The following is a 16,524-nucleotide window of genomic DNA, read 5'->3' as shown; positions in this document are numbered from 1 at the left end:
GTGTGTACACCTGTGAGCCTGTAATGCAGCGGGGACCTAGAGGCACGTGTGTACACCTGTGAGTCTGTAATGCAGCGGGGACATAGAGGCACGTGTGTACACCTGGGACCCTGTAATGCAGCGGGGACCTGGAGGCACGTGTGTATACCTGTGACCCTGTAATGCAGCGGGGACCTAGAGGCACGTGTGTACACCTGTGACCCTGTAATGCAGCGGGGACCTAGAGGCACGTGTGTACACCTGTGACCCTGTAATGCAGCGGGGACCTAGAGGCACGTGTGTACACCTGTGAGTCTGTAATGCAGCGGGGACCTAGAGGCACGTGTGTACACCTGGGAGCCTGTAATGCAGCGGGGACCTAGAGGCACGTGTGTACACCTGTGAGTCTGTAATGCAGCGGGGACCTAGAGGCACGTGTGTACACCTGGGACCCTGTTATGCAGCGGGGACCTGGAGGCACGTGTGTACACCTGTGACCCTGTAATGCAGCGGGGACCTAGAGGCACGTGTGTACACCTGTGACCCTGTAATGCAGCGGGGACCTGGAGGCACGTGTGTACACCTGTGACCCTGTAATGCAGCGGGGACCTAGAGGCACGTGTGTACACCTGTGACCCTGTAATGCAGCGGGGACCTAGAGGCACGTGTGTACACCTGTGAGTCTGTAATGCAGCGGGGACCTAGAGGCACGTGTGTACACCTGGGAGCCTGTAATGCAGCGGGGACCTAGAGGCACGTGTGTACACCTGTGAGCCTGTAATGCAGCGGGGACCTAGAGGCACGTGTGTACACCTGTGAGTCTGTAATGCAGCGGGGACATAGAGGCACGTGTGTACACCTGGGACCCTGTAATGCAGCGGGGACCTGGAGGCACGTGTGTATACCTGTGACCCTGTAATGCAGCGGGGACCTAGAGGCACGTGTGTACACCTGTGACCCTGTAATGCAGCGGGGACCTAGAGGCACGTGTGTACACCTGTGACCCTGTAATGCAGCGGGGACCTAGAGGCACGTGTGTACACCTGTGAGTCTGTAATGCAGCAGGGACCTAGAGGCACGTGTGTACACCTGGGAGCCTGTAATGCAGCGGGGACCTAGAGGCACGTGTGTACACCTGTGAGTCTGTAATGCAGCGGGGACCTAGAGGCACGTGTGTACACCTGGGACCCTGTTATGCAGCGGGGACCTGGAGGCACGTGTGTACACCTGTGACCCTGTAATGCAGCGGGGACCTAGAGGCACGTGTGTACACCTGTGACCCTGTAATGCAGCGGGGACCTGGAGGCACGTGTGTACACCTGTGACCCTGTAATGCAGCGGGGACCTAGAGGCACGTGTGTACAGTACACCTGTGACCCTGTAATGCAGCGGGGACCTAGAGGCACGTGTGTACACCTGTGAGTCTGTAATGCAGCGGGGACCTAGAGGCACGTGTGTACACCTGGGAGCCTGTAATGCAGCGGGGACCTAGAGGCACGTGTGTACACCTGTGAGCCTGTAATGCAGCGGGGACCTAGAGGCACGTGTGTACACCTGTGAGTCTGTAATGCAGCGGGGACATAGAGGCACGTGTGTACACCTGGGACCCTGTAATGCAGCGGGGACCTGGAGGCACGTGTGTATACCTGTGACCCTGTAATGCAGCGGGGACCTAGAGGCACGTGTGTACACCTGTGACCCTGTAATGCAGCGGGGACCTAGAGGCACGTGTGTACACCTGTGACCCTGTAATGCAGCGGGGACCTAGAGGCATGTGTGTACACCTGTGAGTCTGTAATGCAGCGGGGACATAGAGGCACGTGTGTACACCTGGGAGCCTGTAATGCAGCGGGGACCTAGAGGCACGTGTGTACACCTGTGAGTCTGTAATGCAGCGGGGACCTAGAGGCACGTGTGTACACCTGGGACCCTGTTATGCAGCGGGGACCTGGAGGCACGTGTGTGTACTGGTACAGAGACAGAAATGAGAGAGTGATGATTTTAGTTTTTATGCCAAGTGATTAAAGTTTGGAGAAGCCATGACGCGGCTCAGCAGCTTCCCATTTATTTGCAAATTCATGTAACAAATATCTCTGAAATTCTAGTACCAGATAGGTTCAGGTATGGTTGCGGGTATTAGTCAGTGTGCTGGGAGGATACCAGTGGGGGGGGGGAGCACCTTCCCCCTCCCGCTGTTTGTTGTGACCCCTCCCCTTTTCTAGCACCTGATAAGTATATCCAGAGTGACTGAGCTGCTGCCGCTGCTTGTTTACAGGTGATTACAGCTGTAGGCTGTATTAGCCTCATTCATTTAATCAAAGCAAGATGTACTAGTGCCCACTGATTTCATCACAACTAGCTGTACTCCGCTACACCCACTGCATCCGCTACTAAATCTGCATGCTACCTGTGTACTAGCACTGCTTGGTGGGTGACCTAACGTCAGGGCACAGAAAACACACAAAACCATCCGAAGGGGGACGGGGACCAGCAATGCTTTATATCTATAGTAACTGTATGATATATCCTGCCGCTGACAGTATACGCTGATTACCATCCTGGCACTGACAGCAGCGGCTGCCCAGGTAATGTGCTGCAGAATGACAGGAACCACACTCACCCACTGGAGTCCCTGACCCACACTCACCCACTGGAGTCCCTGACCCACACTCTTCCCCTGCAGAGGGTCGCTGTTACTCCGGTTCCTCAGTGTCCGTATTCTCCGCACCTGGACCGTGTGATACCACTGCGGCGGAACCGACCGTACAGGACATGGCGCTTCACTGAAATCTGTGAGCTAACGAGAGAGAAATCAGTTGTACACTTTACACAATGACCTGTGTGTGACACATACTGCATACAATGTACATGACTATAGGCGACACAGCTGTACACTTTACACAATGACCTGTGTGTGACACACACTACATACAATGTACATGACTATAGGTGACACAGCTGTACACTTTACACAATGACCTGTGTGTGACACACACTACATACAATCTACATGACTATAGGTGACACAGCTGTACACTTTACACAATGACCTGTGTGTGACACACACTACATACAATCTACATGACTATAGGTGACACAGCTGTACACGTTACACAATGACCTGTGTGTGACACACTACATACAATCTACATGACTATAGGTGACATAGCTGTACACTTTACACAATGACCTGTGTGTGACACACTACATACAATGTACATGACTATAGGTGACATAGCTGTACACTTTACACAATGACCTGTGTGTGACACACACTACATACAATCTACATGACTATAGGTGACACAGCTGTACACTTTACACAATGACCTGTGTGTGACACACACTACATACAATGTACATGACTATAGGTGACACAGCTGTACACTTTACACAATGACCTGTGTGTGACACACACTACATACAATCTACATGACTATAGGTGACACAGCTGTACACGTTACACAATGACCTGTGTGTGACACACACTACATACAATGTACATGACTATAGGTGACACAGCTGTACACTTTACACAATGACCTGTGTGTGACACACACTACATACAATCTACATGACTATAGGTGACACAGCTGTACACGTTACACAATGACCTGTGTATGACACACTACATACAATCTACATGACTATAGGTGACATAGCTGTACACTTTACACAATGACCTGTGTGTGACACACTACATACAATGTACATGACTATAGGTGACATAGCTGTACACTTTACACAATGACCTGTGTGTGACACACACTACATACAATCTACATGACTATAGGTGACACAGCTGTACACTTTACACAATGACCTGTGTGTGACACACACTACATACAATGTACATGACTATAGGTGACACAGCTGTACACTTTACACAATGACCTGTGTGTGACACACACTACATACAATCTACATGACTATAGGTGACACAGCTGTACACGTTACACAATGACCTGTGTGTGACACACACTACATACAATGCACATGACTATAGGTGACACAGCTGTACACTTTACACAATGGCCTGTGTGTGACACACACTACATACAATCTACATGACTATAGGTGACATAGCTGTACACTTTACACAATGACCTGTGTGTGACACACTACATACAATCTACATGACTATAGGTGACATAGCTGTACACTTTAAACAATGACCTGTGTGTGACACACACTACATACAATCTACATGACTATAGGTGACACAGCTGTACACTTTACACAATAACCTGTGTGTGACACAAACTACATACAATGTACATGACTATAGGTGACATAGCTATACACTTTACACAATGACCTGTGTGACACACACTACATACAATGTACATGACTATAGGTGACACACACTACATACAATGCAAATGACTATAGGTGACACACACTACATACAATGTACATGACTATAGGTGACACACACTACGTACAATGTACATGACTATAGGTGACACACACTACATACAATGTACATGACTATAGGTGACACACACTACATACACTGTACATGACTATAGGTGACATAGCTGTACACCTTACACAATGACCTGTGTGTGTGACACTACATAAAATATACATGACTATAGGTGACATAGCTGTACACGTTACACAATGACCAGTGTGTGACACACTACATACAATATACATGACTATAGGTGACATAGCTGTACACTTTACACAATGACCTGTGTGTGACACACACTACATACAATCTACATGACTATAGGTGACACAGCTGTACACTTTACACAATGAACTGTGTGTGACACACACTACATACAATCTACATGACTATAGGTGACACAGCTGTACACTTTACACAATGACCTATGTGTGACACACAATACATACAATGTACATGACTATAGGTGACATAGCTGTACACTTTACACAATGACCTGTGTGTGCCACACATCACATACAATGTACATGACTATAGGTGACATAGCTGTACACTTTACACAATGACCTGTGTGTGACACAAACTACATACAATGTACATGACTACAGGTGACATAGCTATACACTTTACACAATGACCTGTGTGACACACACTACATACAATGTACATGACTATAGGTGACACACACTACATACAATGTACATGACTATAGGTGACACACACACACACACACACACACACACACACACACACACTACATACAATGTACATGACTATAGGTGACACACACTACATACAATGTACATGACTATAGGTGATACACACTACATACAATGTACATGACTATAGGTGATACACACGCGACATACAATGTACATGACTATAGGTGACACACACACACTACATACAATGTACATGACTATAGGTGACATAGCTGTACACTTTACACAATGACCTGTGTGTGACACACTACATACAATGTACATGACTATAGGTGACATAGCTGTACACTTTACACAATGACCTGTGTGTGACACTACATACAATATACATGACTATAGGTGACATAGCTGTACACGTTACACAATGACCCGTGTGTGACACACTACATACAATATACATGACTATAGGTGACATAGCTGTACACTTTACACAATGACCTGTGTGTGACACACACTACATACAATCTACATGACTATAGGTGACACAGCTGTACACTTTACACAATGACCTATGTGTGACACACAATACATACAATGTACATGACTATAGGTGACATAGCTGTACACTTTACACAATGGCCTGTGTGTGCCACACATCACATACAATGTACATGACTATAGGTGACATAGCTGTACACTTTACACAATGACCTGTGTGTGACACAAACTACATACAATGTACATGACTATAGGTGACATAGCTATACACTTTACACAATGACCTGTGTGACACACACTACATACAATGTACATGACTATAGGTGACACACACTACATACAATGTACATGATGTCAAAGTCAGAAAAATGTCTCAATGCACCGCACACTGGTCCGCGCTGCGCGTGCGTGCGCTCTCCCGTGGATGCGCATACCCGCAATAACGTGCACTCGCAGGCGCGGTATGCGTATTTACGGTAGAGTTTATGTAGTCGTAGCGTGCGACTCATTCGTTACAAATGTTCACAATTAATGTAGTTTATAGATCATGGTCCCTTCGATGGATTCTGAAAGTTTGGTTAAAATACAATGTCCCAGAGCTGAGGAATCCCTCTTTATATCGTACAAAGGGTCTAACAGGAATCATACAGCAGTGTTTGGTACCCATCGGAAGAGTATTTAATTAGCAATATTCCGGTGTTGGTTTGGAGCGTATTAATCGCTCGTGCGAATAGTTATGGACATAAGAAGTTTATGTCCATTTCTATTATTTACACATACTCAGGTATGCGGCGGGAAACCCAGTTTCCCACCCACCTGAGCTGTTGGAAATCGTCACAGCCCACCTGTATGAATCACCCTATGACCTTTTGTTATGATGCAGGGCCGAATTCCTTCGGCCAATGGACAATGGGATTGTAGGACCAGGAGATTGCATTGTGTGTGGGGCATAAATAGGCAGGCCGACCACATCCAGCTCTCACTCTCTCATCAACGGTTATCTGCTGATAGCCGGGAGCTGGATATCGAGGCGCAGGCGATCATACCCTTTGTGCGTAAGTTTCTCTCCGTTATCATTGTCTTTCTGTGAGCCAATTTCTCTCATCTCATCTCTCTCTCTCTCTCTCTCTCTCTGTTCTGTTCTCTCATATCTCCCCTAGACTAGGCTAGTATTGTATTGTAGTAGATAGTATTGTATTGTATTGCATTTAGGTCAGTGTAGTATTGTCTTTTTGTATTTATTGTTTAGTTCTGTGGTTAGGAAGTCTCTGTTATATTGTAGTGTATCTTATGTACTGTTATCCCCTTTTACAAGTATATTAGACATAATACAGTTAATAGGCCTTGGAACCTAAACCAGTATCTGTGTATTTTCTATAGTGATAAGTGTTCACTTGAGCGTCGGTGACGCTCAAGCAGCTTTGTAGATAGTCAGGTTACACAAGGTTGCACTTACACCCTGTACTCACATTAAGGTATTCAGTGTATTTCATTGGTATAAGGTTTTAACATAAAGGTATAGTGTTGTGAGCGTCTGCATCGCTGGTGACCTCCTCGTGGTCTCGAGCGTAAGCTACGCCATAGCGAATCATTACCCTAGACATAACCAATAACGTGTCCTGTGATCCCTGGGCCGTGAGCGAACGTGACGCTTGAGCGTCTCGCCTACGGCTGAGCGATCGTTACGCAACTAGCGTACCATTACGGTACTTCTTAAGTAAACAGCGTACAGTGTTCTTAGCTTCATAAAGGGTTGTTTATACGACAAAGGAATTTAGCATTGTCAATTGCGGGCTCGTCCTATACTTCTCACATCTGCACTAGGTAGATCAGCAGACATTATCCCCCAGCAAAGGGTGGGAGGTTGTCTCACAGTGCTGGCGGGATAAGCGTCTGCTTCGCTTAGATAAAGAGTGCTGAAGGAACCCGGTAACCGGAAGTAAGAACAAAACGCTTGTGTCTTTTAAAACTTTTATTTCTCTTCTGTCTTGCGTATACACGCACGCATACATATATCTGCATTTCTGTTTCATTTTTCGTATATCACTATTCCTGTTTGCCAATTTTATAGTTGATAGAAAGTGCTAAAAAGAGATTTGCTGTTATTTCATAGTAGAGGTAATAGTTAAAGTGTAGAACAAACACACGGTTTGTCTGAGATACAAGGCAGTCAGTGTGGATTGCGGTAGATGATCAGGGATCATTTACATTGATAAAAATATATTGTGTTACGGTGGATCCTTTGCATTGCGTACACGTGTCGCTAACAAAGACTAGCGTACGCAATCCAAAAGGCAGACGCACGCAGCGTACATTACGCAACGTAGCGTCCGGTTACGCTCACGTAGCTCAAGTCACGAAAAAGTTGAATTAGCGCAAAGCGATAATTAGCGCAAGGCGATAAGTAACGCACAGCGGTAGATAACGCGAAGCGGTAAATAACGCAAATCTATTTTTAGAAAATCTGAAATTTAGTTTAACAGATCCTGCTCCTAATTGGTAACACTCTTGGGCTAAAGACAAATTTCTGCGCAGAAATAGATATAGAAACAAAAGTGTACATGTGTTGAGTGAGTGTGTTTTGTATACAAAAGTTTATATAACTTTAAGGTGGAACCAAAAGGAAAGCCGGGTACTCGTCAAGGGACATACGTGTAAGTGACATATACGGTGGCTAGGGAGGCATCCCTGGTTAAATAATATTTGAGCATTAGAGTATAGCGGACCATAAGGTAACAAGACCAGGAGGTCATAAGGTAACAAGACCAGGAGGTCATAAGGTAACAGACCAGGAGGTCATAAGGTAACAAAGAGGTCCGCTATAAAAGTCCAGTGGCACAACGCCTGGGGTGTTGGTGCAGAACCCATATAGGCCATACAAGCTCTGGCTGAAGGAATCGCAGCCGGAAACATAGATTCCATTGATCTTTCAGTACATGACAAGTAGTGCTCGTGTACTGAACGATTGGACCGCACGTAATTGTGTGCAGTAGTTAGTAATCTGACCTAATACCATTAGAGTAAAGTGGTCACAAACGCTATCTGTACATTCTGACGTGATTTGTGTAATTTTTTATTTTTGGAAGGGAAGTTCGCTGGTCACTCAGGAACTATCTAACAACCCCAACTTTACTGGAAAGAGTAAGTGTCCTGCGGGTAACCCTCATATGTTCCAGTAAATAAAGGTTCACAGGGGCCCTAGGTTGGGTCCAGCAGCTCTGGCTACAGTGATTGCAGCACAGGCCAACGTGGGCGAGAAGTAAGTGGGGTACTTGATAAACCACCACCGCCGGCCTGCCCAAGGACATCTTGGTTTGTTTGTAAGGGTTCGCTGAAAGCCTTGATATTCAAGGAGGAATAAGCAACGCCTGCAGATTATGGGGGCCATTTGTTCAGGTAGGGGGCGATCAACCCTGGTTCAGGTTGATTCTGTGAACCGACCAGTTGGGTCGGCACGATATGTAATGTGTGAAAAATATGGAATTCACACCGAATCTTTATGTGATGAATGGGAGAGAATGACTGTACAAGACAGGGACAAGTTCCCAAGAATAGGTAGCTTTAGTCCAGAAGTGTTACAAAATTTAAGGAGGAGGATATGTCTCGTAAAATCAACAAAGAGACGAATTCAACATCATGATTGTTTACAGTTATGGCACCAGGAAGGTGAGATACAGAGAGGTTTGGCTCTGGCGGCAGGATCTGGGGCAGTCAGGAAGTTGATTGCCACAGCTCCTCCTCCACCATACATTGCAGGAGAGAAGTTGATTGCGGAGAGAAACGCACTGGGTTGTAAAACACAAACTCTTAGTAACCCTGTAAATGTTAATGATGTTAACCAAATAACTCATGCAAGTATTAACCCGTGCAAGATGTACCCTGTTTTGAACCTTCCTCAGGAGTGTGATCAAGAAGACGATTCAGCAACAATTTCAGCTCTCTCTCTTGCAGCCACCATAGCAGAGACCACAGTAGGCACAGCGACACCCACGAGATTAGTGAAAGCCCCTAGCGGAGGGATAGGTGAGGTCGTGTCAACGGGTAAGTACGGCACCATGCACTACACTGAAACAATTGTACCACAACAAGCTGTAGAATCTACACAGGAAGAGGCTGTTAGAATTGCTCCTGTAAGGGTAATAGCAGTTCCCAATGGAAAAACAGATGTGTCTGGAGCCACTCCCATAAGGAACATTGCCATGTACACTCCATTTTCCAGAATGGAATTAAGAACAATAGTGTCCGAATTTCCTGACCCCAGGAAGGATTTAGTTGCTAGCCAAAAATACATCAGGGATCTAGGTAACACTGTAGAACCCAACAACAAGGATTGGCAGATACTGCTAAGAGCTTGTTTACCTTCCAATGTTGATGCAACTCAGTTTTTAGCTGATTGTGCATTGGATAAAGATGTACCGCTTACAGACGTGTACAACAAGGATAATGTAAAAAGGATAAATTTACAGCTAAAGGAGTATTTCCCAGCCGTTGTTAAATGGAATAAAATATTTTCCATTAAGCAAAAGGAGTCCGAAACGGCAACAGAATATTTTCACCGGGCACTATTAGAAATGGCAAAGTACACTGGTATAGAAGACATTAAGACCAACCCAAACCATCGGGAAGTAGCAGTATCTGTACTGATGGATGGTTTAAAGGAAACATTAAAGACTAGGGTTCAGACCACGCAACCGTGCTGGCGAGGTCTGTCAGTGTCCGGCTTGAGAGAAGCTGCTATTGATCACGACAGAAACATCACTAGGCACAGGGAATCGCAAAGTGATAAGTTGATGTCCGTAAGTATACAGGCGCTGACCACAAGGCAGCCTGCGTATGTACCACCGAATCCTGTGGGTAAGGCAAGTGTAATAACATGTTTTTCTTGTAACAGACCGGGACACTTTGCACGAGAATGTAGAACAAAGAATGTACAAAGATCTTTTCAACCCCCTAGACAACAACACAACACACGACATTGGGAGCAGGGTCCACAGAGGCGGAGTTTTGAGCCACATACAGGGGAAACAAAAAGATATCCCCCGAACAGAGATTGGCATGCCTCTGGTAGTTCCCAGCTAACTCCCTCACAAGTAGTTGCTGCCAGCGGGATTCTGGGAGGTCAGCATACCCAATAGGGGTGTGGCCATACCTGTAATCTGCAGCCAGTTAAGTTGATTGCTAGTCTTGGAAACGAACCAGAAATTGCAATCAATGTAGCTGGTAAAACTTTAAACTTTCTTGTAGACACAGGGGCGGCCAAGTCAGTGATAAATTCGACAATGGGCATGAGAACCACTGGTAGGACAATTCCAGCCATGGGAGTAACAGGAGTAGTCCAGCACTACCCTGTTAGCAAACCAGCCGAGATTACAATAGGGCCTTTGCATACCAAGCATTCCTTTTTGCTGGCTGCATCTGCACCAACTAATCTCCTGGGAAGAGACTTACTATGTAAAATGGGTTGCGTCATTTATTGTACTCCTGAAGGTGTATTCTTGGACATTCCTGAGAATCACGCTCAGGAAGTACGAGACATGTTAGACTCCCCATCAAAATTAATGTCACATTCCATTATGACAAATAGGAATCCATCCCAAGTAGAAGAGATGATATCTCAGATACCAGAGTCACTTTGGACAAAAGATGGACAGGACACTGGATTAATGGCAAACGTAGCTCCAGTAGTTGTGCAAGTAAAAGATGGTAGGATAGCTCCAAAAATCCCACAGTATCCTCTGAAGCCAGAGGTGGAGCTAGGAGTTTTTCCCGTAATAGAGCGCTTGCTACAACAGGGCATTCTAGTAAGAACGTCCAGCACCGCAAATAGTCCCATCTTCCCTGTTAAAAAAGAGTGGGGGGAGGGGTTACAGGCTAGTGCAGGATCTAAGGGGGATTAACAAAATAGTTGAGAGTCAGTTCCCCGTAGTGCCTAATCCAGCTGTCATCCTAATGCAAATTCCTCCCATTGCCAAATTTTTCACTGTTATTGACCTCTGCTCCGCTTTCTTTTCGGTACCTCTGCACCCTGACAGCCAATATTTGTTTGCATTCACATACAGAGGAGTCCAATACACGTGGACTCGGTTACCCCAAGGTTTCATAGATAGTCCAAGTATATTTTCTCAGGCTTTGCATGATTGTTTACAGTCTTTCCAACCAGACAGTGGATCAGTATTGATACAGTATGTGGACGATTTATTACTGTGTTCAGATTCACTGGAAGCATCTCTGAAGGATACGAAACAGCTCCTGTTTCATCTTTCAGACACAGGTCACAAGGTTTCCAAAGACAAGTTACAATTATGCCAAGCTAAGGTAAAATATTTGGGACACTGTCTAACACAAGGACTGAGACACCTGACCACTGATAGAATCCAAGCCATTAGAGACATGACACTGCCACAAACCCAGCAACAGATCAGGACGTTTTTAGGAATGTGTGGGTATTGCCGTAATTGGATCCCAGGGTTTTCCATATTGGCGCTACCTTTGCAGGAAATGGTCTCTTCAAACAAACCTGATCGGATTTCGCATACAGACGAATCTGAAACAGCATTTGAGAGACTCAAACAGTGCCTAACGCAGGCACCAGCACTAGGTATGCCAGACTATGGGAAACCCTTTGAACTATACGGAACAGAAAGTGCTGGGTGCGCAGCAGGTGTACTAACACAAAAACACGGTGATGCCAGCAGGCCAATTGCATACTACAGCGCCCAGCTAGATACGGTAGCGCGATCCCTCCCCACATGCTTGCGTAGCGTTGCGGCAATAGCATTGCTAGTGACAAAAAGCGAAGATGTCGTGCTAGGCCACAACCTCACAATCCATACACCGCATGCGGTATCTGCCTTATTGAATTCTGCCCAAACCAGACACGTCTCATCAGCAAGGTTTACAAGATGGGAATTGGCATTAATGGCCCCCGTAAACATCACCATAAGGAGATGCAGCGCATTAAATCCTGCAACATTTCTCCCAGGTGTGCCTGGTCAGACACAAAGGGTGGAAGGTGAGAGTGATGGGGAAGGAGGATTTAATGCAAAGGAAGATACACATGATTGTATGGAATATTTGACCCAAAATTTTACCGCAAGGCCTGACATCAGTGACAATCCACTGAAAGATGCAGAACTCACGTTCTACACGGACGGTAGTTGTCACAGACAGTCAGACTCGGGAGACTTGTGTACTGGATACGCAGTCGTAGATGACCAAGACACCATAGAAGCGGAACCGCTAGGCCCACCTCACTCAGCCCAGGTTGCTGAACTGGTCGCCCTAACCAGAGCATGTGAATTGGCTAAGGGTAAGTCAGCCAATATCTACACCGATTCCAGATACGCGTTCGGGGTAGTCCATGATTTCGGAGCCCTATGGCGGCTCAGAAATTTCATGACGGCAGCTGGTACACCGATAGCGCATGCAGCTCACATAAAAAGGCTTCTAACAGCGATACAGGAACCCGACAGAGTGGCTGTTATCAAATGTAAAGCACATACATATAGCCAAGACCCAGTATCCCTTGGTAACAGCCGAGCAGACGAAGCCGCAAAGCTTGCAGCTGCTACCCCCACACGGACAGACACCACACAGTTGATGGTATTTAATACCATCAACACACAGAAGTTGTGTGAGATGCAGAATTTGTGTTCCACACAGGAAAGAGCAGTCTGGAAGGCAAAGGGATATGGCCAGGAGTCCTCAGGGCTCTGGACGGATGGACATGGTAAACCGGTGGCCCCCAGGGCATACCTTCCATGTCTGGCTGAAGCAGCTCACGGGCTGACTCATCTAGGCAAGGAGGGGATGTGCAAATTGGTACCTACAGAACCATCCCATATCCCACCTGCCGGCGGCCCTTTCCAGGTAATACAAATTGACTTCATTCAATTACCCCCATGTCGAAATTTGAAATATGTACTTGTCTGTATAGATGTTTTCTCGAATTGGGTCGAGGCTTTTCCAGCAGCTACAAATACCGCTATGTTTACAGCTAAGAAAATTGTGCAGGAATTTGTATGTAGATATGGTATCCCTAGAATCATTGAAAGTGATAGGGGTACCCATTTTACAGGTGATGTCTTTCAAGGAATGTGTAAATTGATGGGTATTGATAGCAAGCTGCACACTCCGTACCGTCCACAGGCGAGTGCGAAGGTCGAAAGAGTGAACAGCACTATTAAAAATAAATTGAGTAAAGTAATGGCAGAGACAGGATTGACGTGGCCAGAAGCTTTACCCATTGTTTTGTATAGCATCAGAACCACTCCCAGGTCCCCTCTTAATCTGTCTCCTTTTGAAATCTTGTTTGGTCGACAACCGCATGTCATGATTAACCCTCAGGATGATTTGAAATGTAACAATGAAGTAACTGTAAAGTACTTGATTAACATGAGTAAACAGTTGAGGAATCAAAATGATAATCTGAAGTTGGTGATTCCTGATTTACCAGATAGTACTTGTCATGACATTGAACCTGGGGATTATGTAATGATACGAAATTTTCTACGCTCAGGTTGTCTTATTGATAGATGGGAAGGACCATACCAGGTCTTATTGACTAGCACCACAGCATTGAAGGTTGCTGAGAGAGAGACTTGGGTCCATTCATCCCACTGCAAAAAGGTTGCTGATCCAGAGAAGTCCCGCGATAAGGAACAGACGGTAGAGGTTGTATCACTGGAGTGTCTGTTCCAGGAGGATTGAGGCGGCACCTGAGCCTTGAAGACCGAAAGCAGTTGTCGACTCCCTTCTCCCTTTTATTGTTTTTCTCCACTTCCCAGCCCCTCTCCCTTAAAATTTCTTTTTCCCCCTCCTCATTCTTCTCTATTTCCTCCTCAAAGATGGACTTGCCCCAAGAGACTGTGATCCGGATTTTGATGTTAACCATGATGTTGACCAGAGCAGTCTGTTCCGGCGAGAGTACCATAGAGGTCGAAAGAGGTTCTGGAATGGGTTCCGATTATGATGATGGAGGCGTAGTTTTCCAAGATCAACCAAACCAACAAGCAAAGGCGAGTATCAGAAAACGATCCGATAGAAGAAATTGTGATGGATTGTTAGCTGAAGAAAATTGTATCTGTAGGCTCTGTGATAATCTGGTTGAAGATGGATGCATAAAGAAATGCCAATCTAGTTTTAATATCCATATAGACCGGCATCCATTGAGTGACTATCACTCCTTAGTGGGTAACGTGTTAAACCAAACAGATTGTTGGGTATGCTCTCAAGTACCTCAGGGTCACAGCAAATCAGGGCTAGTACCATTTCCTTTAACGTTAGGGGAGGTACTTGAGCTAAGTGGTGGGAGACCGGTGGACCGGAGGTTTAATATCTCCAGCCCTCCTAGTTTGAAGCTCCACCAATACCATGTGGATAGGTCCCTCTTATGTTTTAACATCTCCAATCCCAGAAAACCGGGAAATTGGGAAGTGTCATGGAGCAACCTTACCATGACCTTTTCACACAGAGCAGATAGAATGCCTACAGATACAGAGCTCGTACGCCACATAGCCAGTAGAGGAAAATCTTTCCGGTATCGATATACCTTAGGAAATAGGATTACTAGAGTTGGAGAGGTATCACCAGGATACTGTGCACATATCGTACAAACCGATACGTGCATTAAGCAGTTGGAAGAATTAGGGTCAGGAGATTTCACCTGGAAGGTTTGTAACATGGTCATGTCCTTCTCCGTCCCTTATGTTCTCCCCGATGATGCATATTTCATATGCGGGAGAAAGGCGTACAAATGGCTTGCCCCAAACTCTGAAGGATTGTGTTACATTGGAAAAGTATTGCCTGAAGTGATGACTGTTACACATGACAAAATGAAGGACATACACCGTGGTGCCCAAGCTCCTTATACTCACACTCATTACGAGCACCGAGTTAAAAGACAACTGTCAGAAAGGTTAGAGCATCCGGCCTCTGATCTTATCCATGAATCCACCGGGATTCAGGTTCTGGTAGCGTTAGATTTCACTCGTACCGCTCGAGGTGTGATGAATTATAGATACATTTCCGCACTCGCCAATTTGTTAGATAATATCACTGAAATGTATGATGACACGTTTAGATACACTGGAAGAGAACTTCAAGCTTATAAAACAGAACTAGTTCAGCATAGGATGGTTCTTAATTATCTTACAGCAGTAACAGGCGGATATTGTGTTACATTGGCAACACAGTACGGCATAAAGTGTTGCACATATATCACAAATAGCACCGAGGATCCGGTAGAGGTCATAGACCAAAAGATGGACGATATTCTCCAATTGAAGTGGGAATTTCGTCAAACACAATCTCACCCTTGCTGCTGTAGGTAATGAGCTGACTGGTTGGGTGTCATGGTTGAATCCGCGAAATTGGTTCTCCGGTTTAGGAGACTGGGCTCAAGGAGTCATAATGGATGTTGGAAAGTTTCTACTATGTATCTTGGGTGTCGTTATATCGATTGGATTGATATTTAGATGCGGGCAGGCTTTAATGAGGTGCAAACAAAGTACAAAAGTGATGAGCTTGAGGAGTGAGGAAACTGTAATTAACCTGGATTTGATTTATGACCCAATGATAGAAACCAGGATGTGATGAAAATGCGATTATACGGTCCGTTTCTTTCACCTGTTTTTCTGCTTTTCTCCAAGATACAAAGACCCCCTTGGACGAGGAAGCTGACGAGACGAGATGTATACAGACAACAGACAAGCACCGAAGAAGAAGATTTGACAACTTTAAATATGGACACTTGATGAACTTTGCCATGGATCCCCAGTTTCCCTAGTATCTTTAAACTCACGCTAGCCCAACATTTTTGTAAATCTGATGGCTCAGACAAAGCTATTTGCTCATGCCTAAGGAGCAATACAGCACAAAGAAGACGACTCTCAACAGATACCGAAAACAACTTCGACGACAGATGTACATTTCCCTGACATAGAATATCATTGCATTTTTCGTAAGTGT

The 16,524-nt window shown here is 45.5% G+C and overlaps 1 protein-coding gene across 1 annotated transcript in view; it reads right to left on the bottom strand.

Moving 5' to 3' along the window:
- Positions 1–16,524, bottom strand: part of CDK15 (cyclin dependent kinase 15) — a gene marked incomplete at its 3' end in the record, with an annotated part of 538,867 nt that overhangs the window by 335,267 nt on the left and 187,076 nt on the right. The window contains exon 3 of the mRNA XM_063950471.1: positions 2,627–2,776. Coding sequence (XP_063806541.1) covers positions 2,627–2,776 — 150 coding nt within the window. The remainder of the gene's footprint in view (positions 1–2,626; positions 2,777–16,524) is intronic.

Source organism: Pseudophryne corroboree, assembly GCF_028390025.1.
Source record: "Pseudophryne corroboree isolate aPseCor3 chromosome 7 unlocalized genomic scaffold, aPseCor3.hap2 SUPER_7_unloc_9, whole genome shotgun sequence".
NCBI classification, from domain to species: Eukaryota; Metazoa; Chordata; class Amphibia; order Anura; family Myobatrachidae; genus Pseudophryne; species Pseudophryne corroboree.
Note: the sequence above shows the minus strand (reverse complement) of the source record. Positions and strands in the feature narration are given on the sequence as shown.